This window comes from Seriola dumerili, unplaced genomic scaffold (assembly GCF_002260705.1).
Source record: "Seriola dumerili isolate Sdu_G_001 unplaced genomic scaffold, Sdu_1.0 BDQW01000478.1, whole genome shotgun sequence".
NCBI lineage: Eukaryota > Metazoa > Chordata > Actinopteri > Carangiformes > Carangidae > Seriola > Seriola dumerili.
The window spans coordinates 442,603-468,753 of record NW_019174733.1 but is presented as its reverse complement, the minus strand read 5'-3'; the positions used below and the strand labels follow the sequence as shown (position 1 = coordinate 468,753).

The following is a 26,151-nucleotide window of genomic DNA, read 5'->3' as shown; positions in this document are numbered from 1 at the left end:
ACAATTTTAGTTGCAATTCAACTGCCTTTGAAAAAGTGACTGTACTTTCTGAATGTACTGTCTAACTGATTTATCTGTCAGAAACCTGTAGCTGAAGTTGAAGTTGCTTTGTGTGCCCCCATCTCTGTTGCAGTTCCAAACTCATGTCATGTGTCTGGCATATCAGTCACTTTACCATGATAGAATTAAAAAAAAAAAAAGCTGAAATGTCTATCTGTCATGTTGTCTCACTTAGCAGAAAAGTCAGAAATACTGCTTCAGAAGTATCAAGTGTCATATATAGCATACTACTTAAATGTTAATGCAATTTTATCTATTATGCTATTATGTTTAGTTTCTGAAGGTGAGAGAGCTCTGAAGGTCCTGCCAACCCTCCTTCCCACAGAGGAGGAAAAGCCTTTAGATCCACCACTGAGGAGTCCTGGAGGTCATTAAATGACATGCAGCTTGTAAGTTTTGCTTCATTTTTTTTTTTTTTTTACTTCAGTAAGGGTGGATGTTTGTACTGCTTGATATGTTTTATAAGTATGAAGGTAATTTAGGGCCAGAATGTTTGAAAGTAAAAAAATAACAAACCTTGAATGTAAAACGAAACCCATAAATGATCAAATTCAAAGCACACTCTTCACTGGGGGCTGTAGATGTTTGTTTCAAGGCTTTCTTCGTGTTTGACATCAATTACACCGAGCAGTGCCTCCCCCCCTGGGTATTTTTCTAGCTTGCGGCGTATTGTTTATTATGTATATTTGTATTCATGCAAAATAGCTCATTGTATAGTATGTGTTTGCATGATTATTGTAAATTATGTGCACAACAATGATAATTGTTATAAAAATACCAGTGTTATTATTAGTAGTGGTCATAGTATTATTATTATTATTATATAAAAGAATCAAGGTAATGAGACAGGAAATATCAGTGTAGTGTGTATGGGTTCTAAGTAACACAGCAATAGAGTTAATTTCAGTCACTAGGTTGGGTCAAATGAACAATCCAGCATTCTGGGTTAAATACTAAAACCCAGCACTTGGTTGAACCAACCCAGCGTGTGTTCTGTCCCGTAGTTACCTAATGGTGAGGTTAATGTTGGGTTATTTTTTCACCTTGCAGTTTTTTGATTGTTTTGCTTTACAACCGCAGTGAGGTGTAACAGAGAGGAGTTGGGCTCCTGTGTGTTAATACTGTGGGAAAAGTCTTTCTGGGAATCAGTTCAGAGCCATGTGAGCTATTATCAAGAACTTCATGATCCACATTTGGAAAGAATGTTTGTTTTACTTCCCAGTGTGTGTCCGCTTGCACTGCACACTAAAGATGCAACGTTCGTAAAGAGTTTTCCTTTCCGAGAGTGCCTCACTGTGGATTTTAGTCATGGGGATTACACATCACTTCTAATTCCGTCTTTAAAGGTTTAAAGAATGACAGGTGATTAATGATATACGTGTTGCTAACGTAATTTGCGAGTAAATGTCAAGAATCATAAAATGTCAGACAGGAAATGAGTGAATTCATCCACCCAGTGACCAAAAACTATTCCCCCTCTGTTTCCGTCTAGCTTTCTCAGACTCATTCACTCTGTAACACACTCTCAACATCTTGGCTAAGGATTGGCAGAATGAAGGAAGCTGTGGTATTTTCAAGGCTCTATAAATAGCTATCATCATTTCTCACCACTGGCTGCCATTGCCTTCACACAACACATGAACACTGTGCCCATTCAGAAGTATCGTCTGGGTGAAAGCGGCTGTAGCAGATGTGGAATCAGTAATCCCAGTCACCATGTTAGGAAACTATAAACTGGCAAATGTCAGAGGCAAACTACAGGGCCTTCACGCCTCGAACACTACCGATCTATGCCTTTACGCAAACAGGAAATTTCAATATCAAATTCCTCTTTATGTAAAGCATTTTTGCACATCTTCCCCTCTCACTTCTTTCTTTTTTCCCCCTGCACATTCACTTGTTCTGTCAGTCTCCATCTGTTTTCCCTGCCCCTCTTTCCCTCTCCTCTACAGTGGAATGTGCATCTCAGCAGTATCTGATGAAAGTGTGGTTAACGGAGCGCTGCTGTGTGCGTTTGTCTGTGTTTTCATGTTTCATGTGCGCACATGTAGCCTCCCAAATGAGATGGGAGACAAGAACTGTCGGCAGGAAAAGAGTCAGACGCTCTTGGGAAGGATAGGGTACTTCCTCTGGGAATCACCCACACGAATTCCAGGTGGATAATTTCCAGTGGAAGTGCTCTGTCCTAAGAAAGACTGGGCTCTTCCAGTCCGGGACTATGGCTGAGTGGGCTCCAACCAACCAAGTATACACACCTGGTTCAGTGAAAAAGTGTGGGTATTTTTTTAAACATTAAAATTTCCTGTTGAATAATGCTGAGCATGTGAAAAAATACCCACAAATATAAAGGATAGCAACTTCAAGTCTGACTTAAAATAATAGTGTCATTGACACAATGTAAGAGATCGGAGACAATCCTTGTTCTGTTGAAAAAAAGTATTCCAAAGTTCAGCTAAAGCTCTTATAAGGTTAAAGCAGAAATTCAGACCCAGAGGGTTTCCTCCAAAGTCAGTCTTTTTAGAGCAACATTCCCTTGTGTTTCTCCAGACCGTGTTTCCTTGCTGTGCTTCGGTGGAGGGATAGTAACACAAAGAGGAACTCATGTACAAAAAAACAATCCTGTAACTTTCAAAATTACTCATCTGATCTGACCAGCTCAAACTGCTTGAGTTGGGCTGCTCATATTAGCTTCTACTGGAACTTCAGAGAGTATTGTTGCACATAAGGACTGAAGATTTTGTTTCCCATCACTTACATTGGAAGCACATTAGGAACAGATTTCTTGTGCATATCCTTATGTCAGTATTATTTTAAGACAGACTTGAGAAAAGGTGAACTTGTCTTTTAAGTAGTGAGTATGTGTCGTCTTTTGTTTGTTTTGTTTTTTGAGAACATTTCGACAAGTGTGTCATGTATGTTGTCTATGACGGAAACAAATCAATTCTTATAATAATACAATTTTAAATAAAGATAAACCTTGAATAAACAAAGTGGAGTATAATAGAAGATTTGCGCAGTTTATTTTAGCAAGAAGACCTAAACTGATTTCCTTTGATGACAACCATCTGGCCTTGTAAAATAGATCTGAGCAAAATATGTTTTCCCGACCAGCTCCATTGGTGATGTCCTGCAGCCTACACTGTTCTCCATGCCACTGTGTAAGGACACAGAGGCATAAAGGAAAAAAAAAAAAATTTCACTAAATTGTCTGAATTTTTACTGAGAAGGACAAAAGCCATTCTTGCCATATTTCTATGACTCACAGTCATGTCATTGTTTTCCTTTTAGAATTCAAAACTCATTTTTAGATTTTTTGGCAGGGAACTTTGTGTCAGTTTTTTTGGATAATTGACATCAGTCCATGGCAACATTACGCATGATGTGCTTTCAGGGAAGGGCCAGAGAAACCATTTCAAGGGGTTATGGCGACTATTGGACGGTTGGTCTCTTGCAAATGGGTGGGAGAGCACATACAGGAAATGTCTCTTTGGTTGAGTAGCCAAAGTAAATATAACACAGTTGGCACTCCAGAGAACCACCTGGCTCTATACCTCTTTATAGCAAGTTGTCTGAGTTTTCTTTACTGTCTGTGTAGCTGGGAAAAAATGCAGCAACTTCACTTTAGTGGTGCCCACACCCTTCTAATGGTGTTAGGAGGCAACATAAGATTCTAGACTCATTTTAAGACCTGTGATTGCAAGGGTTTCTTATTTGGATATGGATAGTTTAGGATTAAATTTGAAATGGGCTCGTACATAAAACAAGCCAATCTGAACAGACATAACATCCATAAACTGTGGTCAATATAATAATAAGGAGCCTGTTAATGTGGGCAGCTCAAAAAGACTTGCAGGTTAAATGTGGTGAATCCTTTTCTGGTCATAATTGTCAACACATGCTATAGTTGTGAGTCTTCCAAACTTAAATGATTCACCATGGTTACTTGCAATATCAAATTGAGCCGAGGATTCAGTGTTTTGTTTATGCAGCACGCAGGGCTGTTGTGTACTGTCTCCGTTTGGCTGTATACAGCTGTGTGTTTCCGCAGACACCGACACGTGGACAGGACAACACTTCAAAAATCTCAGACGGGGAGAGGGTGGATAGGAGTGTGTGTTTATGTGTGTGTGTGTGTGTGCGTGGTTGGGGGGTGGTGGGTCCTCTCCTCCTTTAGAAGTGCTAGATTTATATCATGGGGCTGCAGCTGGTTAACATTAACCCTTCCACTCCTGTAACTCTGAGCACAGATGTCACCTTGCGCTCAACACACATATACACACTGTATCCCTCCTGTCGTCATTGCATAGAAAGGCCTCTTGTCCAGAGGATGACATATTGTACAGCTGTTCTTTCAGCATAATTTAACATGGAAGTACAAACCGAACAAAATACTTAAATAAAAATTAGGCATCAGTTTTATAGTTTCCCTGCTTGCAGGCTGATCTGTGTCTTTCCTTATATGGTCCCATTTTAGGGTTACTCTACCTCTGAAAGCACTAAACCAGTCAAGGATACCCATATGAGTCAGGTAACAGCATATATTCATGAAAGCAACCAAAAACTTTTTTCTGACTCTTTCTACACCTGTCACCTCCCACTTATATAACTTGGATTTATTGTATTACTACTACTCTTAAACTCTAATTCTCTGCATTTTTGATGCCTGGATTTTGATTCTTGAATGTGAATCTGGACCTATGATAATGCAACATTTTATCCCCAACATTCCTGTCCAAGAAAAACTCATCACATTCAATTGGAAGTGTACAAGAAGCAAGCAATGACCGAAAAAGGAAAAGTGTGTTTTCATGTGTGAGTACTGTAATCTGCAGCCTTTCCCACCACATTCCTGTCCCATGCCAGCAACAAGTGTCCAAAACATAAATCCTAATTTGTCAGTGAATTGCACAGCCAGTCACACATAGTAATGGTACTTGCTGACTGTATTAAGGCAACCAAACAGAGTTTTCACAGTGCAGCTTTGGGTGCTGGTAAAGCAACTTGTCTGCAGTATGTTCTTAAGCCTTGCATGTCGACTGGAATAGATGAGACATTGAATCATCCTCCACTGCTTGGCTTTGTTTTCATTGGCTGAACGTTAGCCCACCTCCAGAACCCCAACAGACTGTTCTGGTAAGAACAAGCCTCTTCCCAGATTATTACACGCACATCAAACACACACACACACACGTTATGTTTCCATAAGTAGGATAACTCTCATGCAACACACATTTTCTATCATGCAGCACAAGTATACACACTCTCTCATTGTTTGTTAGGGACACAGATAGTTTAAAGGATCTGTGTCTTTCATGTGGTTAAGTGGCATAGCATATAAATGATCTCTGCTGATTGGCCCAGGCTTTTATCTCCCAACAGGAAGTTCCTGAGGGCTTCCGTCGTTAGCCTCTCTAAATCTGTGTTTCATTTGGAAAAAGCCACCAATTTGTGCACACGGACCAGCGCTTTCTCTAAATTTCCCTCACAGTACTAAAACAAAATTAACAAAGGCATTTTATGAACATTTTCCTCAAGCAATTTGTCTAAACGCTTTCATGAACAAAAGTGATTATAACCAAAGAAACACCTCACTGGCTCTCACTTACTGATCTTTATTCTTGCTCTTTTTGCTCTTTGGCTTTACATAATGAACACTTAGGGGGTATTTTCTTTGTTCAGCATACACATTTTAGCACCAATAACATCCATATTGTTGGGTTGTTGTTGTCACAACCTTGTTGAGTATACAGCATTCTGACAGAAGCCACCGACAAAACTGTATGCAATGTTTGGGTCAGACAAAACAAAAACAGAGCTGGTCAAAAGGATATCCGCAAGTGTTTTAGTCCGTCACGTAACGTTTGCTGTCATACAAAAACATGTAAACACATAAAAATATATACTTTGAAAAGATAATGAAAATGATCCCTTGTGAAAACAACTGTACTAATCCTATGAGAGGTTTTAGATGGATAGTTAGCAAGTACTTACACAAATCTACAAAACATATGTTAAGGCATTGTACTGTAAACTTACTGCATACCCACTATAATTGTTTATGGGGGAAAATGACATTAAATTACTGGACAAAAATAATAATCAACTTAATAGCTGGAAGCATGGCCTTAACCATTTTGCCCTCCTAACACATTTCCAATCCTGGGTAGCTACAGGCCTCTGGGATGTTTTCATGTCAGCAACCCTTAAATACACTGACTATAAGGCCACAGAGTGATTTTGATGATTGTGCTTCACCACCAAGGCAGAAAGTTTGGTGTGGGGAGACAAAAGCGAACCTGTGATTAGAGTAGCTGTTGAGTTAAATTACAGTGAAGTTAACTATTCCTCATCTTGCTGTGGACCCCCCCCCCCCCCCCCCCCCTCCTCCTTGTTGACATCACCCCCTCCCCTTCAGTCTCATCAGATGACCGTTTGCTCGCCCCGACACCTCCTGCTCGCCCCATAAATAACCGACAGGAGGTAAGATAGGCAGCACAGGCAGGCGAACACGGCGGCCGTTAGGTAGACCTTGTACAGACAGAAGTGCTTGTACTGCTCCAGGTTGCAGTACGAGTTGCGGTCCGTCTTGTAGATCATGACACCTATGGCCGGCAGGTAGAGCAGGGTGGCGGCCACGTCGTGCGCCAGGTTGGTGCACAACCAGCGCTCCCCTCCCAGCAGCGGGACGAGGTCCTGCTTGTCCAGAAGGGTGAGGAAGAAAAGGGCGAGGGTGAGGAGCCAGAAGAGGACAGCGACGAAAAGGACGAAGTGGATGGGCCCCTCATATTTGTTGGCGGCGATGGTGACCCACAGCCCAGCTCCGAACACAATCTGCAGGATCCGGATGATTCCCAAACAACTCTTGAGGAACTTCAGGATATTCTTCCTCACCTGCGACTCGGGAGGTTGGGGTGGCATCTCTCTCCTCCTCCGGTCTCTCTCGGTTCCTTTTTTCCCCCGAACAGGGCGGGTGCTTTCTGCCAGCTGCAAACAGCTGGGGAAAAGATGGGCAAAAAGGAAATAACGGGCCGGAAGGGCGGGTTTGCGGTCTAACAATGTAGCCAAAAGTGGACAAATTCAGGCATTTGAAAAAAATGAACTCTCTGTTCTTTCCACAGCCCCGGGGTTTTGAAATGAAAAACCTTCTTGAATGTTTCGTCTTTTCCGTTTCCTCTGTTGAATCTGTGCTGGGGGGCAGGGTGATAGAGAGGGGGCGGCCTGTAATTCAAAGCCTGCTCCTCCTCTGCTGGGCTGCTGGATTCATCCATGTACACTCTGCTTTATTTCCCAATGGTTTAGTTTCCCCTTGGGTGTGTGACCTTCTTCCTTCTGTCTTTTGTGAAGGAAGTGGCTTTAGAAGGATTTATAAAGCGGAAGTAAATTAAGAAAAAAAAAAGAAAAAGAAAAGAAAGAAAAGCAAAAAATAAAAGTGTGTAGAGACAGCAAAACAAAGATTTGGGCAAAAATAATAATGATTTTCATACTTCTTTCTGCCAAATGAAGGGCAGCATTCTTCTTAAACTTCTTTAATTTAAGCCATGTTCATAATATTTTCCCCACCATTCCACTGGAAACTAAACACAACAAAGACACACTGTGAGTCTGTGTAGTACATAATAATGTAAGGTCTGTTCATATAGCCTTGCCATGGTGTTTGGGGGCCCATGCGTCATCCTGTTTACGTGTTTCAGCGCAGGATGCTCACATGTTACTTCCCTCTCAGATCACTGACAGATGCTGCTCGTGCCATGCTCATTGACGTCAATGGATTTCAGCGCACACGCCCTACGTGGCCAGGAGGCGGTGCCGACCTCCCCCCCCCCNGCAGGATGCTCACATGTTACTTCCCTCTCAGATCACTGACAGATGCTGCTCGTGCCATGCTCATTGACGTCAATGGATTTCAGCGCACACGCCCTACGTGGCCAGGAGGCGGTGCCGACCTCCCCCCCCACCCCACCTCCCACCTCCCCACACCCGTGATTGGTCGAAATAAGGCTCTTTCTTTTGGATGAGGGAGGGAACAGAGGGTAGCTCCATGATCATTGGTGGTTTAATGACCCTTGGTTTATGATCAGTAGTCGGCTGAAGGACAGAAATGCATTGCTGGTGAAGCTGGGTAAACAGTCCGCTTTTCTGTGCTTCGGCTTTTGTGGCAGTTGTTTTTATTGAAAAGAAGCAGCGATGCGATAGGAGCCGAGCGCGCTGGAAACACCAGTTAATCCTCGGGTAAGCAGTTGTTCTTTCATTGCTTTCACATGACTCTCACGGGATTCCTATTTACTGCCTTTTACCCACAGCGTAATGAAATCCAGCACAGAGTAGACAGACCAATAAGTTGTTCAAGCATTGCATCGTATTTTATCCAGTATGGTAAAACAATGAATATTTCAGAGATGATTTATAGCTTCTTCCCGTCTCTTAGTTTTGCAAGGAAACCGGTGTCTCTGCACCAGTGAGCAGTTTGTTGTGCAAAACAGCGAACAGCAGACTGTCATGACACCGGTGTGAGGGGAATACAGGAGAAGCCTGCTACGTTTAATCAATGTTAACCTACTTCTAATGCAAATAAATAGGCCTGTGGATGTGTGTTTGTTTAGAGCTGCCTCCAATAATGATCATAGCCAATGAGAAAAAAAACAACACTTGCTGTTTAAGAGCTATGTATTTGATAGTGTGAATTCTTGCTCATAAGGTGATTGTGATAAGTGTGTTGTTTTTCTTCATATTAATAATGAATAAATAAATAGTTATGAGACATTCAGGAGCCTATTTTAAATAGTTAAAGTGAAATGAGCAAAGTAAGTACTCTGTGGGCAGGAGATCCTGCAGAATAAAGCTTAATTAAAAGAGAATATGAAACTTCATTCTTGACTTGGAAATAGTAAGTTTGACAAAATGATCTTCTTCAGAGAATGGAGTTTGTATCTGCTCAAACTTCATCTGTGAGATGACGTGCTGTTGAAAGCTCTGGAGAAAGCTAATAAGTGGAGTTAAGATTATTTTTGTCGTAAAATAATCAGTTTCGGTGGAAAGGCTCACCCACGTGTAATCCTGACCTCGGTCACTCAGCTAATACCTATGTGTTTGTGTCCCACTTAAAAGCGTATGTGAGAAAAGAGAGATAAAGGTACCATCTGCAGTTTAATGGGCTTTAAAGCACAGCTCAACACTCACTTCCTAAAGCAGGATTAAGGAATCAGAGCAGGAGACTTGCAGCTGACTGGCAGTGTTTCACTGTGACAGGTGTCACAAGCTGCACTTGGTTGTGTTCTGTTGTTTTGTTTTTCTTCTGTCAAATATCAATGATAAGTCTTCACTTCTTCTCTTTGTGAACACATCATAATGAGCTGAAACTCTTGTGTCCCTCTCCACATAGTCGAGCCATTGTATGCCACCCTTTCCCGTGTTTCTCCGGATGGATACTGGACCCGCCTCCCCACCATCCTCCATGGTGGCGGGACCTTCCTCGCTGTGGCGGCTGGCTGAGAGGAGGAGCAGAAAGGCTGGCTCGGGGAACATTTTCAGTGACGTGAACCTGTGGCAGCTCCAGAGACTGTTCAAGGCAGCAGGGGACCAGGATGCGGAGCAGAGGGCCCAGCTGGTTTGGGGCCATGGAGATGAAGCTGAGCTGGCTCAAGCCTTAATTGGACTGCGGGCCCGAAGTCACCGCAGAGGGCTGCGGACTAATGGGAGAGATGCTCTTGGATCACACTGGCTACGCGCCTTCAATCACCTCAGGTAGAAACTCTGCCAAACTGAATAGATTTAATTCAGATTCACAATATTCAACATTATATCATCATGTTTCTATATTATTTCAACAAAACCATCATTACTGTGCAGGATTGGGGAGAGCTCACCAAGAAGCCAGGGAAAGGATGCAGGAGAGAAGAATGATTCTGTGGCAGGAGCACGCTGCAGTCCAGAGCCACGCCGACGCCCCACTGTAGGGACAACAGGAAGAAATACTGGGGCTACAGGTGTACAAACAGAGGGCCACAACCCTGCAGGGACGTCTGAGAGACCAGTTAGAGCCGGCTCAGGCCTGAGGAGAGGAGGAGAGAGTGATCCAGAGAGATACCTCCACCGAATACTCCACTGATCCACTGACCTGTATCTCCGGGCACCAACCAGCACTTTAACAACCTGTTGGTCTCACCTGAATACTGTCCTAATGTGTTCAGGCGCTGGAGCGAGGTTGAATTAACCTCTGGCAAGAGAAACATGGGCACAAAATCAGCAGTGAAACTGTTTTGCAGGTTGAAAGAATAGTTTCTCAAAATGCCATAAAGTCTGACCCTTAAATAGCACAGATCAGGCGGCACTGTACTGTCACTTGTTGCAAACCCATCTCCACCTAAATAATGTCAGCAACATGAACCTCTGACTGGCTCCTGGTATCGCAAAACTTTATACTGTGGTTGCCTTATGTGCTTTCTTAAATCGACCCGACCACTCACACTAACCATGCATACTTTTAATTACTTTAATTTTTTATTTTACTAATGTACCAATCTTCATTTAACTTGGTGTTTATCAGACTAAAATGGCTGATATTATAATGTATGGCCACAGTGTGGATATATACTTGTAAATAGTTGTATCCATGTCCTGTACCACACACAAACCCAGATATGTAGATATACATGAGTGAGATGATGTACTGTAGCTTGAAAAGATGTTACCTTCTTGATTTTGTATTCATTTGAATTGAAGTCACAAAAAGTGTTACACTTTATACAACTTTCAACGACTGGCTATATGTGTGATATGTTACACAACACTAAATGGGTAAGAGTGCAATGCTTATTGTTATGAGATGTAAAAACACATTTCCAAACATTCACACTACTGCACATCTGGCTCAAGCTTTCTGATTGACAACTGTACCAGGCCTCAGTTGCTGGTTTTCATTTGGTGAAAATAAAGCAACCGAACGGCCATCGTCAAAATGACCCCTCACTGTTCAGGGAAAGAAGAACTTGAAATAAAAATTTTACATGGTAACAGTGTGAAAACCCACTGTGCCTGTGAAAGACTTTATGTCACCAACCTCATCAGATTGCTGGAAACTTCATGAAGCTTTTTGATAATACTGTTTGATGTGTCATTTTTAGATTCATGGTAATAAAGAAGTGAGTCTTTGTATTGTTTGCCAATTTGGTTTTGTTTTGTTTGGTTTTGTTTAGTCATAACAGCACAATAGCCATTTTAAATTAATAAAGCTTTTTGCTACTCAGAATAGCCAGCTGGAGTAGCACTACTGAAATAGCTTAAAATGAATATGTAGGTTTTTGTGAACACAAGTTGACAATTAAACATATTCACATTTATTTCACATAAGACAATGAGTCACAGTCTGCCACTGTTAACCCCTGAGAGCTCTACTGGACCAGTTGGGTGTTCGGTGCCTTACTCAAGTGCACTTCTTCAGCAGTTTTGAGTGATGATCATGAACAGAAGAACATTACACATCATTTGCAGCTGCTGTGATGATATAAATTACTGTTTAAAGTAACATTTTTGACCTAAAACTGAGAGCTCTCCACATGTATTCCACATATTTCTTCTCACATAAACATGCAGTGAGAAATTACAGCTTGTAAGAAAAAGACTGCCTTGTAACAGCCGGTAGAGCTGTATTAGAAACAAATGCTACCCTCCAGTGGTTGTCTGTTTAAGAGGCCATCATGTATGCTCACTTGTGGTCACTAGATGGCACTAAAGGTTTTGTTTTGGAAGACCAATTACACAATTCATACCTGTCATGCATGGCACAGATTTTTAAAATTCAGAATATGTTATTGCAAACTTAAAGAGCAGACTCATTTCAATAGACAAATAGGTAATCTACTTGATCCTAGCTTTTCATGTTTAACTTGTCTTTTCTGCCAGGTCTACCAAATTACCTGAATATGTGGGGATGGCTAATGAGTTGTAAAGTTTTCATCTCTAATGCAAACATCCAAACCCTCAGGCAGTGTCACACTATAACAGGGGGCGATATATTAGACTGAGTGGATTTGCTGTCTGTCCACTTCAGGGTCAGAAGCTGTTCTGGTTTATTTAAACAAGGGTCTAAAAGGATGACATGTAAATGCAATATAAATGTTACTTTATCCATCCTCCCATCCAGTTTCTTACTGCCTAGTCAGGTCACTAAGCAAGACACTGCTGAGTAGATCAGGATGTACAGGATGGTCTTCATCTTCCACATTAAGAGTTGGATATTTGGACTAGTGATGCCCTGCACCCACCAAATGTCCTCTTCCTCATCAGTGTCCTTCAGTTCCTCCTGAGTGATGCCAAGAGATTGAGAGGTCAGCGTGGAGATAAAATCCTGTCTGTGTATCCTAGATCTACTCAGTCGTGCATGGCTGGTGCAACAGCAAACTGAATCATCTGTAGGGCAGCTTTACAGGGTGCTGAAACCTCAGCTGACTCCCTCAATATAGAGAAAGCAGCAGATTGACTCTGAGGTAATCCTCACTCCGCTGAGCTTCTCACCTTGTTGTGTTAAAGTGAGCTCACTGCACAGAAAAACCTCATTTTAGTGTCTATATACTGTAGGTTATCACAACTGTTCATTCACCTCATAAATCCTATGACTATAGATGAGATGTGTAAGGATGATCCAGCGGGCTGCAGCTTGATTTAGTTGTTTGCCTTGCAGCACAGCGCACTCTTCACCATTATGGTTTACCCTGAGGTACTCATACATTAAGGTTTTACATTAAATAAAACATACAATAAGAGTACAATTCATTGTTAAAGACACAAAAAAGCTGTGTCTCTTTAGGGTCACTGGTCACATTTTAGATGTCTACAAGTTGTTAAAAATTAATTCATATTTCACAATTTCCTCCCCCACTAATCATCTCATGGCCATTTAGATTTATCTTGTGACCCCTTGGAGGGGCCAAAGCCGTAGGCTGGGAACCACTGGACAACTGTTAACTGTATATACAATAGATAAACTATAACTCCACCTCAACCAGCTGCAAAAGTAAAATGATGCTTACACACTGATGTGTCACAAGCAAGCAAGAAAGCAAAATTTATTGATATAAGTACAATCAAATCTCCTGGTAGTGCACCTGGCCATTTGGTGATCCTGAATAGGTAATAGTGGAGAAATTCTTTATAAAATCACAGTCTCCAGACTGGTTGGTGCCTGGTAATGATCCTATTATTGGTCAGATTTAGAAATAAATGAAAACCTTGCATGGAGACATCTGAGACATCAAGGTTAAATTATAAACAGAGTAGCAGAAAAAAATTGGATCACCCTGACTTCTGTACTTGTAGCTATTATGGTTCTCTACACAATAACAGTGTGGTGGCAAACTCAGATTCCTTTGTGGAGCATTGTTGCCTTTTAGGCAACATGCAGATCGTAGCAGTTTTCTAAGTTATGTGCATATTTATGAATATCTTCATGTTTCTAAAATTATGAGCCCAAATGACAGAAAAAGGCCTTTCTGTGTTTTGGGGAATTTGTAAGTAGCATGTATTTCTGGCACTCACTGTACAGTCTGGTCCTTTGTAGTAAAAAATGTCCATTTTGAACCAAAGTAGGTTAAAAAGTAAACCTTACAAAGTATTTGCATATTCTATCCAGTTCACACTTTCACTTACTTATTCCCAGTGTTTGTGCAGAGAGCTCTATTAGCTGATCTGTCCATAAACATACTATGAATGATCAAGTTGTGCTTACCGTGCCTACCACTGGGACCTTTCATGATGTTTATTATGACAAATATCTGTAGCCCCATTTCTCTGGTCAGCACAGAATAAGATGAAGAAAATATGTAGCAGGCTGGCTGCCCACTTTACAGAGGCTTCCTTAAAAACTGCAGTGGACCATCAAGTTTGGATCTACTTTACATCTTGATGAAATCCTCTTTTGTGGTGATCATAAATTAGATTTACTCTGCTGCATGTCTCCTAAATCAGCCAAACAATCTTACAATCTTGATGGACAACAACTTTTTACGATGCTGTTTCAACAGAAACTTATTCTCACATTTCGAATGCGCTCAGATGTGCTCATTTTTCAGTGTTGCTTTCCAGACATTTCACTGAAGATAAGTCAAGGCAAAGCTGACAAAGGATGAAGAAAGAGAGGAGTGACAGCTGTATGGAGAGCACAGAGAGCAGATCAGATTTTCAAAGAGAAGACAGGGAGAAGAAGAAACAAACTCTTTTTTTCCCTGTGTCTAGATCTTTGTGTGATTGACAACGGGGCCGTATAGAGATTTTACATAAGTAAGGATCTGAGAGTTGAATGTGTCCTTGCTGCATTGTAATTAGAGCACAGAACAGTAATTAGTGAAATGATATATACAGTGCTTGCTCCTCGTGCTCTGATAATAATCCCTGGCATGCACAGACACCCGCACATGCGCACACACAACCCCTGAGCCACACTTTGTGTCTTTGTTCACTGTAGAATCACACAACACTGCGGCATAGAGCACTCATTGTTATTCCTTCCTCTGTGTCATTGTGTGCCTTTGTTCTTATTCTCAGTGTACTGCTCAGGCTCTTGCTTGCTACTGCAGTCTCAAAACACGGGCATGGCACTGCCTCCCTGCCCCCCTTTGAGGTGAACGCAGAACATCAAACAAGATTTAACAAGAGTGTCCTGCTGAGCCGGGGCACTTTTTCAGTTTACTCAATTTTAAATGGACTCAGGTATGAAAACTCTTTGATGAACCATTAGAAATAAAAACTGCTGTATTGATGTGGAAGAAAGATACTTTTCTTGAAACTATGAAAAGAAGACTTGATGTGCAAGCTGAAATAGTCGCACTGGTCATGAAATGAAACTTGAACCTGTCTCTGTGGCTGCTCATGTAAAATGGAGTCTGACCCCCGTGCCTTCAATACGTATGCACAAGGTCAAACTGCTTTCCACATCTGAGACCTTTCAGTCTGCCTTCATGCTTTGCTGCCTTCAGGGCAGTTCTGGGCTGTGGAGAAACGCGTTGAGCCAACTTCACATCACATCATATTACGTTGCATTGCCCACACCAGCAGCCTGAACCATTCACAGAGGCAGGGGAGGATGGGATTTTAAAAGCAACCTTGCTCGTACCTTAATAGTTAAGGTCATGTCTCAGATGATTGTATACCTCTTTGTTATTTGTCCTTTAGCTGAACCCACATTAGAGAAGCCACATAGTTCTTTTTGTTACGGTACTAGTTTGTTGTTACCAGATCATAGACAACATCAGTTTGTATGTTGAATATGTTCCATTCCCTGGTTTATACTTTACATAGGCCTACCAGTAATATCAAAGATTATATAAGCAGACCTATCAGGTTTTAGGTCTTCCAGTTTGTTAGTTTTTTAAAACACTGCAATATTTCCTCTTTTTTGACAAATTTGCTAGCTAATAAAGCCTAATAAATAAAAGGGCTAGTTTTCTCTTGTACGTCTAATTTTTGAGATCACGCTTCATTATTATTTTCCACTTTATTTGATACTGTGTAAACACATATGCCTGGGCATGGGCCATAAACACTCCTAGTGCTGGTAATAGTGAAATAGTACTGTGGCATCCAATGCACTGATAAGACAAAGCAAAAACAATCAAGAATTGTACTGCACACCTGTAAGCCAATCAAATTTGGGCGTGATGCTAGGAGTATTTGCAATCCTTGTATACATCTTTATCGATCCAAAAATGCAATCGTGTGCAACTAGTGTAAGTAAGAGGGAAGAGCAGCTGTGTCATTAATATAAATGACTGAAATAAAATTCATTTGTTGTAAAATGAGCACATGAAAATATATAATGGGATCATAAAAGAGAGAAGGGTTTCCATATGTATGATTTATAGTTAGGACGTCACTGCTCAAGCTGGAAGCTGGCAGAACAAACCCTCAATCACTTAGTGCCTGAGCCTCATCACCTTTAGTTCTAGCTGGATTGAAAAAGGTGCTCTCAGCCAGTTTGTCTGTGTGCATACTGGGATTTTTGTTTTTATTGAATGCAGAAGAGTTGGTCACAGTAAAATAGCAGTGCAGAGTGCAGTGCAGGAAGTCCCCTGTGTTATATTGGTTTAATGCACACAACATTTCTTGTTGTTTGTTTTTGTGGTAATTTCAACCGTGAAGTCGTGACTAGTTAACAGACCTCACTGCGTGTGTGCAAACATTGCCAGTGCAGCACAATCAGTGCAAATTCTTCCAAACAACACCAGGAGAAAAGGCTGCCCTCATACCCCACTGACTCACACAACTTGACGTGACGCAACCTTGATTTATTCAGCGATCTGGTTGCAGGGCTTGGTTTATTTGGATGTGTAATAACAGCATGTGCACGTAAAGATCAGCAGGGTAAAGTGGGACTAATTTCACATTAACACGTACCACTGGGTTGGAACTAAGAGGGAAAGCATGTCTGAATAATTAACTTCAAAAAAAGACTTCAGAATAACCTTGAGTTAATGAAGAAAGTGACATGCAGACTCGCTCACGTTTCACACATCCAAGAATGCAGAACTGGTGCATTTGCTCGCACGCATGCAGAGACATGCATGGGTGCACAGACTTGAACTCATGCATCTAACGCCCTTATGCTATGTGAGAGTTCAGTCTGTCTTAACCTTTGTTTTCTCCTGTAGAGGAGGATGATATCTTTTAAACATGTGACAGAACACAGCACAGGACAGCAGCTTGCTCATTGATCTTTTTGAAGTCAGTCACAGCTACAGAACCTCAGGGATGCACACACTTTGTAACCCTGAATACACAAAAGTACTCACACATATGCAATTGCTTGCATACAGACCTAACCACAAAGTGACACAAATTCCCCTGAACATAAACATGAACTTTTTGCGAGTACAAAAAACATCTCTGCAGTGCTTTAGTGGGTATGATGATTTAGGTCTTTTTCAGAGGGAAAAGTGGTGCTGAATAGCTGAAACTCAAAGTGCTTACTGGCAGACCCAAGTGATATACTGCGGTGGCTCATTTTCATTGCTTTGTCTTCTACTCCTTTTTTTGCAATATACTTTTATGGAAAAAGAATGGAGCACATAAAGAGCAGTTCCTCAGAGAATTTGTTTTTCATTTATCCCCGTTCTCCCCCCTAAAGTATTTCCATGCCTAGCCCATACACCATCAGACATTGGACCAATACATCAGATATTTATGTCTAGCCCACACTTTAAAACTCCACATCCTGGGCTAAAGATCAAAGTCACAAGTACATTAGACACAAGGACAAACATTAAAGAGAGAAAAAAAAAATAGAAAAAGAACAAAGAACAAAGACTAATGACATTATTGTCATCTCATAGTCCCTCTGTAGTACACCCGGGAGCTACAGCTCATAGATGTGCCACTGAAAGAGAATATTTACAGGGACAAAACTAACACACAGGCGAGTCTGCAACTATATACATCAAAAAAGGAAAAATAAATAAACAAAAACATGAAGAGACATAGAAAAGAAAAAAATCAGAAAGGGAGAGGTCGATGTCAGGATTTGCATGCTATGCTCATTCCCCATTGTCTGCTGTGTTTCTGTTGCACTACTTACTTCCGCCTGTAGGCTCTGACTCTTGCAGTTCCACTGCCCTTCCCATATTCTTGGTTTATGCTTGTGGGGAGTAACAAAACACATGCACATAGGTTTATAAACGTAGCTCAAAATGTTTGTTATCAACTACAGAATGAATTGCCATTAAGGTTTTTACAGATATTGATGGTGCCCAGTTGATGAATCCTGATGACTTTGATGAGCCCCTCATTTTTCCTCTCGTCCCACCACAAGGTTCACATTTGTGGTTTTAAGTGAATGTATTTGATAATTATTTGATGCATTGCCATATTTATTAAACACATTCATGTCCCTCTGGGGATAGATTGTAATAACCCCTGACATTTAATCTTGCACCATCATGAGGTCAAAGTTGAACACTTTTGACACTCAACTAGGATGGTAAACATGGCAAACCTGCTTAACATCAGCAAGTTAGCACTGTCATTGTGAACGTGTTAGCATACTGATGTTATCATTAAGCCACTACTAACATGGCTGTAGACTCTTTAGCTTCTTGATTCCACACATGCAGGTAGTTACATATTAATGATGTGTGAGTGTGTGTGTGTGTGTGTGTGTGTTTAGTATGACTGTGCTAAGCCAGCACTTGAAAGGATGGAGACCCAAGAAAAGAACCCCTTTAAGACTGTTTCCACCAACACCTTTGAAGTCGGTCTGTAGCTCCCAGGGTGGACCTGACAGAGAGCTAAAACGAATGAGATCCTTAATGGAAAAAGACCCCTGCAGCCCTTTTACCCTCCATGATCCCATGTGAGGACACAAAGAACGTGTGTGGCAGATAAAACCCAGCACCTTTACAGACGTCTACCTCCCCATCACTTTGCATTCACATTACTCTCTTCAAAGGGGCTAATTCAAACGCTACAGACGCAAATATGTCTGAACACACTTCCCCGTAGGCACTGACGCTTTGAGGAAGAGAATTTATTTGAGATGTGGCATAGAAGACAAGTGGGTGGTTGGTGCCAAAAAATGGCTTTTAAACAACAGTAAAGGGCCTAGGTTGGCAGAATGTCGCACATTATACAGGAGATTGGTAATTGGTTGTGAATGGTGTGATGTCTTCTGCGGAGGGAAACGTGGTCAGTATAATAAATGACTGGCAGACAAGAGCTGGAACTGAACTGAGCAGCCTTGTTAGAATGTCTACGTGTTAGCTGTTGGTGTTCTTGGGATTTAGATCTGCAGGAGCTCAAGGAAAGGTTTGTCATTTTGAAAATCAGCTGGAAAGACAGTGAGTCATGTCCCAGTACAACCTGCCTCACCTTTACTGGGACCCAGTTTAATGCCTCAGATCCGGACTGCTGTGATGTGTTATGACACCTTGAGATGGCCTTAATGGATCCTTGCATTAATTATGAATATAACTTCATCATTCTGTAGCTCTTAGTGAGCTGCATCAATATTGGACTCGGATATCAGGACATTAGTAGGAGATGTACAGTGTGAGATGAGGACTGGAGGGGTGGGGGGAGGCCATCATCTCACAATGCTTTCAAGGTTGGCAGATTTTCACCATGAGCAGTTATCAGCCTCTCTCATCTCTATTCACTTTAGCCTTGAAGAGGTTTGCAGCATTTATTTGAGTTTATTGTGAAAATGGCTCTTTATTGTGTTCAGACCAACTCAAGCAATAACTGGGTTCCCGCCTCCCTCCAAACAGCACGACAATGTCCTTTGCTTCTGAAAAGTAATCAGATTCCCCTATCCCAGAGACGTTCAAAAATCCAATCACGTTTAACTCCGCCTGTCAATCCCACAAAGAGAAGCCTTTGTGATGGTTGCTGAATGTTTTTGAATTGCCCCGTGAAACATAATAGTGTGCGACTGATGGCCTCTTTCACAAAGTAACAAGTGGGCGGCTGATGAGCGGCAAACAATTACTGAAATTACATGTTGCATTGATTGGTTAATAGCAACTTAGGACTTTGTAATTGTTGATTTTCAAACATTATTTTAAAAAAAGAGAAAGAAAATGGAATGAAGTGAGTGGAATTTGTGCTCTTTGCCTGAAACAGACTTAACAATAATATAATGCGATTATAAACAGAATACAGGCATGATTCAGTGGCTTTGTGTTTGCATAACTCATATGTCCCACGTTCAGTGCCAGTCAGCAGTCAGTCAGGTTGAAGTGTCCTTGGGCTGAGCAACTCTGAACATCCTCACCCACTGACGGGTGGGCTTCATGCTAAAAATATTAGAAATATCTGTCAATAATCTGAATAACTCTGGATAATTTTTTTAATGCTGTGGTTTTTGTCTGGTGCAACCTCAGAGCTCTATTGGATGAGCTCAAGTACACCCTTAAATAAATTTAAATCATCACAAGCCATGGTGTTCAGAATGTGTTCACTTTAGCTGATCTTAAACTGGAACAGATCTTTTAACAGTGTTGATTATGTAAAATTGGATATTTTGACATCTAAAGAAAAAAAAAGGACAAATTGATGATGTACAGACTTGTTCTTCTTTTTTCCAATATGTTTTTTCAAGTTTCCATTTGTGCATATACCACTCAGAGTAGCAGAAGCTGGACATTCCAACTCTTTATCTGTAATTCTTCACTATTTCAATGTTGCTGCTTAACAAACTAAAGAAAGATCATCAGCCTCACACCAATTTGTGCTATTGCTTTCATGTGTGTATTTTACTCAACACAATTTTTAGTTATTCAACTAAATCACAATTTCTACTTAAAAAAAAAAAAAGTTTAGCTACTCTGCAACTGTGCCATGGCAGACACTTTTTGTTTGAGTTTATGTTTGGATTTTTTCACTTCCTGATTTATTTTGTAGTTGGTTTCCTTATGTCTCTCAATGTTTTTACTTCCTGTCTTGGTCCTGTTTCTATGTTCTGTGATTGTCTGCCCCCCTTAAAGTGTTTCAACTGTGTTTAATCACCCTTGCCTCCTTTGTGTCTATAAAGTCTCTCTGCTCCCCTTTGTCTGTGTCGGTTCGTCTGTTCTTGTCTGGTTTGTCTGTTCATGTTGCCTATTCATGTCAGCTGTTCTTATCCCCTGTGTCTCTGGTTGTTGTTACTTGTGTGCCCTGGTGCTTCGGTTTCCTGTTCTGTTTGTTCACCGTTTTTGCACTTCATCCCCATGTGTTGGCTGCATTTGGGTCCAGCCTTACCCGCACCGTGACAGAACGAACCCACCTTAATATGGACCCAGCAGCATACGCTTTTTAGGTTGCCTCAATCCTCCCAGCTAGCACCCCCGTCAATCGTCAGGCCCCTTTGCACGCTGGCTGATCCCCTTTGTGATTCAGATCTGGAGGACCCTGAGCCGTCTCCTTTTTGGGGAACCCGGCTAGCCTTCCCTGGAAGATATCAGGGGAGCCCCTGGAAGGAGACGCAGCTCCAAGCAGCCTCAGCCCCAGAACATCAGCTTCCATCACGAGCCTCGGCCTCGATCCTTCCAGCCAGCGGTCCCGTCTTCGCTGCCGTCCCCCGGCTCGTACTCCGGAGAGACCCTGTAAATGCAAGGTGTAATAATCATACAGATGAAAATAATAAGGAAATGAGCGGTGTGATGAGTTGTCAATGGTGGGAGAGAACATGGTATGGCTATACACCATGGCTATACAGCTAATGATACTCCGCCGCCGTCCTCCCGCTCGACCTCCGGGGAGACACCGTCTTGGCCACCGTCGAGCCCGTCCCCCGGGCTCGACCCCCGGAGAGAGGGTCTTCGCTGCCATCCCCTGACTCGACCTCCGGAGAGACCCCGTCTTCGACCTCCGGAGAGAACCGGTCTTTGCCACCGTCCGCCGGCTCAACCTCCTAAGAGACGCCGTCTTGGCTACCACCCCCCGGCTCGACCTCCGGAGAGACCCCCGTCTTGGCCGCCGTCCCCCGGCTCGACCTCTGGAGAGACCCTGTAAATGCAAGGTGTAATAATCATAAAGATGAAAATAATAATGAAATGAACGGTGTTATGAGTTGGCAATGGTGGGAGATAACATGGGTTGGCTATACACCATGGCTATACAGCTAATGATACTCCGCCGCCATCCTCCCGCTCGACCTCCGGAGAGACCCCGTCTTGGCCACCGTCCCCGGGCTCGACCTCCGGAGAGAACCGGTCTTGGCCACCGCCCCCCGGCTCAACCTCCTGAGAGACGCCGCCTTCGACCTACGGAGAGAACCAGTTGTCGCTGCTGTCCCCCGGCTCGACCTCCGGAGAGAACTGGTCTTGGCCACCGTCCCCCGGCTCAACCTCCTGAGACACGCCGTCTTGGCCGCCGCCCCCCGGCTCGACCTCCGGAGAGAACCGGTCTTGGCCACCGCCCCCCGGCTCGACCTCCGGAGAGAACTGGTCTTGGCCACCGTCCCCCGGCTCAACCTCCTGAGAGACGCCGCCTTCGACCTACGGAGAGAACCAGTTGTCGCTGCCGTCCCCCGGCTCGACCTCCGGAGAGAACTGGTCTTGGCCACCGTCCCCCGGCTCAACCTCCTGAGAGACGCCGCCTTCGACCTACGGAGAGAACCAGTTGTCGCTGCCGTCCCCCGGCTCGACCTCCGGAGAGAACCGGTCTTGGCCACCGCCCCCCGGCTCAACCTCCTGAGACGCCGTCTTCGCCACCGCCCACCGGCTCGACCTCCGGAGAGACGCCGTCTTCGCCGCCGCCCCCCGGCTCAACCTCCTGAGAGACGCCGTCTTCGCCGCCGCCCCCCGGCTCGACCTCCGGAGAGACGCCGTCTTCGCCGCCGCCCCCCGGCTCGACCTCCGGAGAGAACCCGTCTTGGCCGCCGCCCCCCGGCTCACTCCTGAGAGACGCCGTCTTGGCCCACCGCCCCCCGGCTCGACCTCCGGAGAGAACGGTCCTTTGGCCACCGCCCCCCGGCTCAACCTCCTGAGAGACGCCGTCTTGGCCACCGCCCACCGGCTCAACCTTCTGAGAGACGCCGTCTTCGCCGCCGCCCCCCGGCTCGACCTCCGGAGAGAACGCCGGAGAGACGCCGTCTTGGCCACCGCCCACCGGTTCAACCTCCTGAGAGACGCCGTCTTGGCCACCGCCCCCGGCTCGACCTCCGGAGAGAACCGGTCTTGGCCACCGCCCCCCGGCTCAACCTCCTGAGAGACGCCGACCTTCGACCTACGGAGAGAACCAGTTGTCGCTGCTTGTCGGCCCCGGCTCGGACGCTCCGGAGAGAACTGGTCTTGGCCACCGCCCCCCGGCTCGACCTCCGGAGAGAACCGGTCTTGGCCACCGCCCCCCGGCTCAACCTCCTGAGACGCCGTCTTCGCCACCGCCCACCGGCTCGACCTCCGGAGAGACGCCGTCTTCGCCGCCGCCCCCCGGCTCAACCTCCTGAGAGACGCCGTCTTCGCCGCCGCCCCCCGGCTCGACCTCCGGAGAGACGCCGTCTTCGCCGCCGCCCCCCGGCTCGACCTCCGGAGAGAACCGGTCTTTGCCACCGTCCGCCGGCTCAACCTCCTGAGAGACGCCGTCTTGGCCACCGCCCACCGGCTCGACCTCCGGAGAGAACCGGTCTTGGCCACCGCCCACCGGCTCAACCTCCTGAGAGACGCCGTCTTCGCCGCCGCCACCCCGGCTCGACCTCCGGAGAGACACGTCTTGGCCGCCGTCCCCGGCTCGACCTCTGGAGAGACCCTGTAAATGCAAGGTGTAATAATCATAAAGATGAAAATAATAATGAAATGAGTGATGAGTTGGCAATGGTGGGAGAGAACATGGTATGGCTACACACCATGGCTAATGATACTTCGCCGTCCCCCCGGCTCGACCTCCGGAGAGAACCGGTCTTGGCCACCGTCCCCCGGCTCGACCTCCGGAGAGAACCGGTCTTGGCCACCGTCCTCACACTCGACCTCCGGAGAGAACCGGTCTTTGCCACCGTCCCCCAGCTCGACCTCCTGAGACGCCGTCTTGGCCACCGCCCCCCCGCTCAACCTCCTGAGAGACGCCGTCTTGGCACCGCCCCCCGGCTCGACCTCCGGAGAGAACCGGTCTTGGCCGCCGTCCTAACACTCAACCTCCGGAGAGAACCGGTCTTGGCCGCCGTCCTAACACTCAACCTCCGGAGAGAACCGGTCTTGGCCGCCGTCCTAACACTCAACCTCCGGAGAGAACCGGTCTTGGCCGCCGTCCTAACACTCAACCTCCGGAGAGAACCGGTCTTGGCCAACGTCCCCCGGCTCGACCTCCGGAGAGAGCCGGTCTTGGCCACCGCCCCCCGGCTCAACCTCCTGAGACGCCGTCTTGGCCACCGCCCCCCCCGGCTCAACCTCCTGAGAGACGCCGTCTTCGCCGCTGCCCCCCAGCTCGACCTCCGGAGAGACCCGTCTTGGCCGCCGTCCCCGGCTCGACCTCCGGAGAGACCCCGTCTTCGCCGTCGTGCCCCGGCTCGACCTTCTGAGAGAACCGGTCTTGGCCAACGTCCCCGGGCTCGACCTCCGGAGAGAACCGGTCTTGGCCACCGTCCTCACACTCGACCTCCGGAAAGACCCCGTCATCGCCGCCGTCCCCCAGCTCGACCTCCGGAGAGAAGCGGTCTTGGCCACCGTCCCCTGACTCAACCTCCTGAGAGACCCGTCTTGGCCGCCGTCCTCACACTCGACCTCCTGAGAGACGCCGTCTTCGCCGCCGGCTTCCTTCTCGCCCTCCATATGGGCGACGCCATCCCCCGGCTCGACCTCCGGAAAGACCCTGTCTTGGCCGCAGTCCCCCGGCTCGACCTCCGGAGAGAACCGGTCTTCGCCGCCGTCCCCCGTCTCAACCTCCTGAGAGACCCCTCCAGAGAGAGACCCCGCTTCGCCGCCATCCCCCGGCTCGACCTCCATCTTCGCCGCCGTCCTCCGGCTCAACTTCCGGAAGTTCGCCATCCAAAATGGTTCCGTCCGTTTGCTCGACCTCCGGGTCACCCCACTGAACTGCCCAGCCTGCCCCTGTGGTCCCAGTCTCCTTCCCTTGCCCGGTTACTTTCCTTCCTGTCCACTGGCCCCTGGATCCCTCCTCCGGACCCCCTCCTCCCGCCGGACTCAATGTTTCTGTTCTGTGTAGGGTCGCCTGGAATAGTTTGCCATGACACACTTTTAGTTGGAGTTTATGTTCGGATTTTGTCACTTCCTGTTTTATTTTGTAGTTGGTTTCCTTGTGTCTCTCAATGTTTTTACTTCCTGTCTTGGTCCTTTTGCTGTTTTTTTTGGTTTTTTTTGTCTAAGTTAAATCATATTGCTTTTATAAACACATACTATACGAACACATACACTACACTCTTACTGCATTGAAACACATCAACACACTGCGACCTTTTCAAGGTTGTTTTACAGTGTCACAAACAGGAATATTTACTTTTTAGGTTTTTTTTTTTTTTTTTTTTTAAACACCTTAAACCTTCACAGGCGACTGGTTTTATAAGTAGTAGTAACTGTATGTCTAAGTGTGGCTTCACACTTGCAGATTCAAAGGCAGGATATCATATAACTATGTCACCACTCTCATTCCTTCTCTTAAATCTCTGTCATGACACCTTCTCATTACCGTGGCACTGCACACCAGATCTGCTCTAATTATACTGAAAGATACAACTGTACCACACATTAGTGTGTGTGTGTGTGTGTGTGTGTGTGTGTGTGTGTGTGTGTGTGTGTGTGTGTGTGTGTGTGTGAGAGAGAGAGAGAGAGAGAGTGATTTAGTGTTCTGACTGAGCTTCATTAAACTCTGTGAATCTTCAGAGGAAACCAGCTGCAGCTCAGTGAGTTGATCTGGTTTTCACGCTGTGTATGTGTGTGGCTCATCCTGTGCCTGTGTGGCTGAGGATTAGACTCAGGGGGGGCGAACTTTGATCGTGGGGCTCTATAGGAGAGTCTGGTATAAACGGAGGGGAGAAAAGAGAGGGGCTGGAGGAGGAGGAAAGAGTCGACAAATATATTAGCAAATGAGTGGCAAGATGTTTGCCCTCTCTCACTCTAAAAGCTGTCCCTTCCTTTTCTGTTTCCACTCTTTCTCCAACTTATTTTCACAGTCACTTTCAATCAATCTCTCATAATCACCCCTTTTCTTTTTCATATTTATCAGTGGTGCAAACACACAGATTACACTGATTTTCCTTGCAAACTATTTCCATGTACTTTTTTTGTGTGGTTGTTGATGCAGTGATAGATTCCATGTTTCTCTCATGTCTACCAGCAGCTGCTAGATGGAGGTGCATCAAAGTCCTCCGTCTGCTGCTGCAGCAGACTTTGGTGTTTGAGTCCATTTTCTACAATTAAGACATTATTTAAGTCCATTTGAAATTAAATGGCACATCTTTTTCTGCTACAGCATACACATCTGCTCTGTAAATCACATCAGGTCTTCTCATTTCATAAAAAAAACATCTGAAACCCAAAGGGATTTTCTTTTTAATATTTGGATTTCATGATGGCCATTTCCATCTTTCCATCTTTAATTAACCTTAGTTCTCTGTCTATATAGGTGGAGAACTCGTTTCCATGCAGCTAATCAAATCACTCCATTTACATTTTACATGCAGGC

The 26,151-nt window shown here is 44.8% G+C and overlaps 2 protein-coding genes across 2 annotated transcripts; one reads left to right on the top strand and one right to left on the bottom strand.

The window, feature by feature from the left end:
- Nucleotides 1-6,466: 6,466 nt before the first annotated feature.
- marveld1 (MARVEL domain containing 1) lies at nt 6,467-7,287 on the bottom strand. The gene has a single exon (XM_022763726.1). The coding sequence runs from the start codon at nt 6,976-6,978 to the stop codon at nt 6,481-6,483; it is 498 nt and encodes a 165-aa protein (XP_022619447.1). The 5' UTR covers nt 6,979-7,287; the 3' UTR covers nt 6,467-6,480.
- An 852-nt stretch (nt 7,288-8,139) lies between these two features.
- On the top strand, nt 8,140-11,275 carry avpi1 (arginine vasopressin induced 1). Its single transcript, XM_022763718.1, has 3 exons — nt 8,140-8,289; nt 9,440-9,801; nt 9,907-11,275. The coding sequence occupies exons 2-3, from the start codon at nt 9,452-9,454 to the stop codon at nt 10,163-10,165; spliced, it is 609 nt and encodes a 202-aa protein (XP_022619439.1). The 5' UTR covers nt 8,140-8,289; nt 9,440-9,451; the 3' UTR covers nt 10,166-11,275.
- Nucleotides 11,276-26,151: the final 14,876 nt, after the last annotated feature.

What these genes read in the sequence shown, in the direction of transcription:
- marveld1 (XM_022763726.1), bottom strand. Translation starts at nt 6,978, where the DNA reads ATGCCACCCCAACCTCCCGAGTCGCAGGTGAGGAAGAATATCCTGAAG.
- avpi1 (XM_022763718.1), top strand. Translation starts at nt 9,452, where the DNA reads ATGCCACCCTTTCCCGTGTTTCTCCGGATGGATACTGGACCCGCCTCC. An exon ending in CGCGCCTTCAATCACCTCAG is followed by an intron (nt 9,802 to 9,906) that starts GTAGAAACTCTG and finishes ATTACTGTGCAG; the next exon opens with GATTGGGGAGAGCTCACCAA.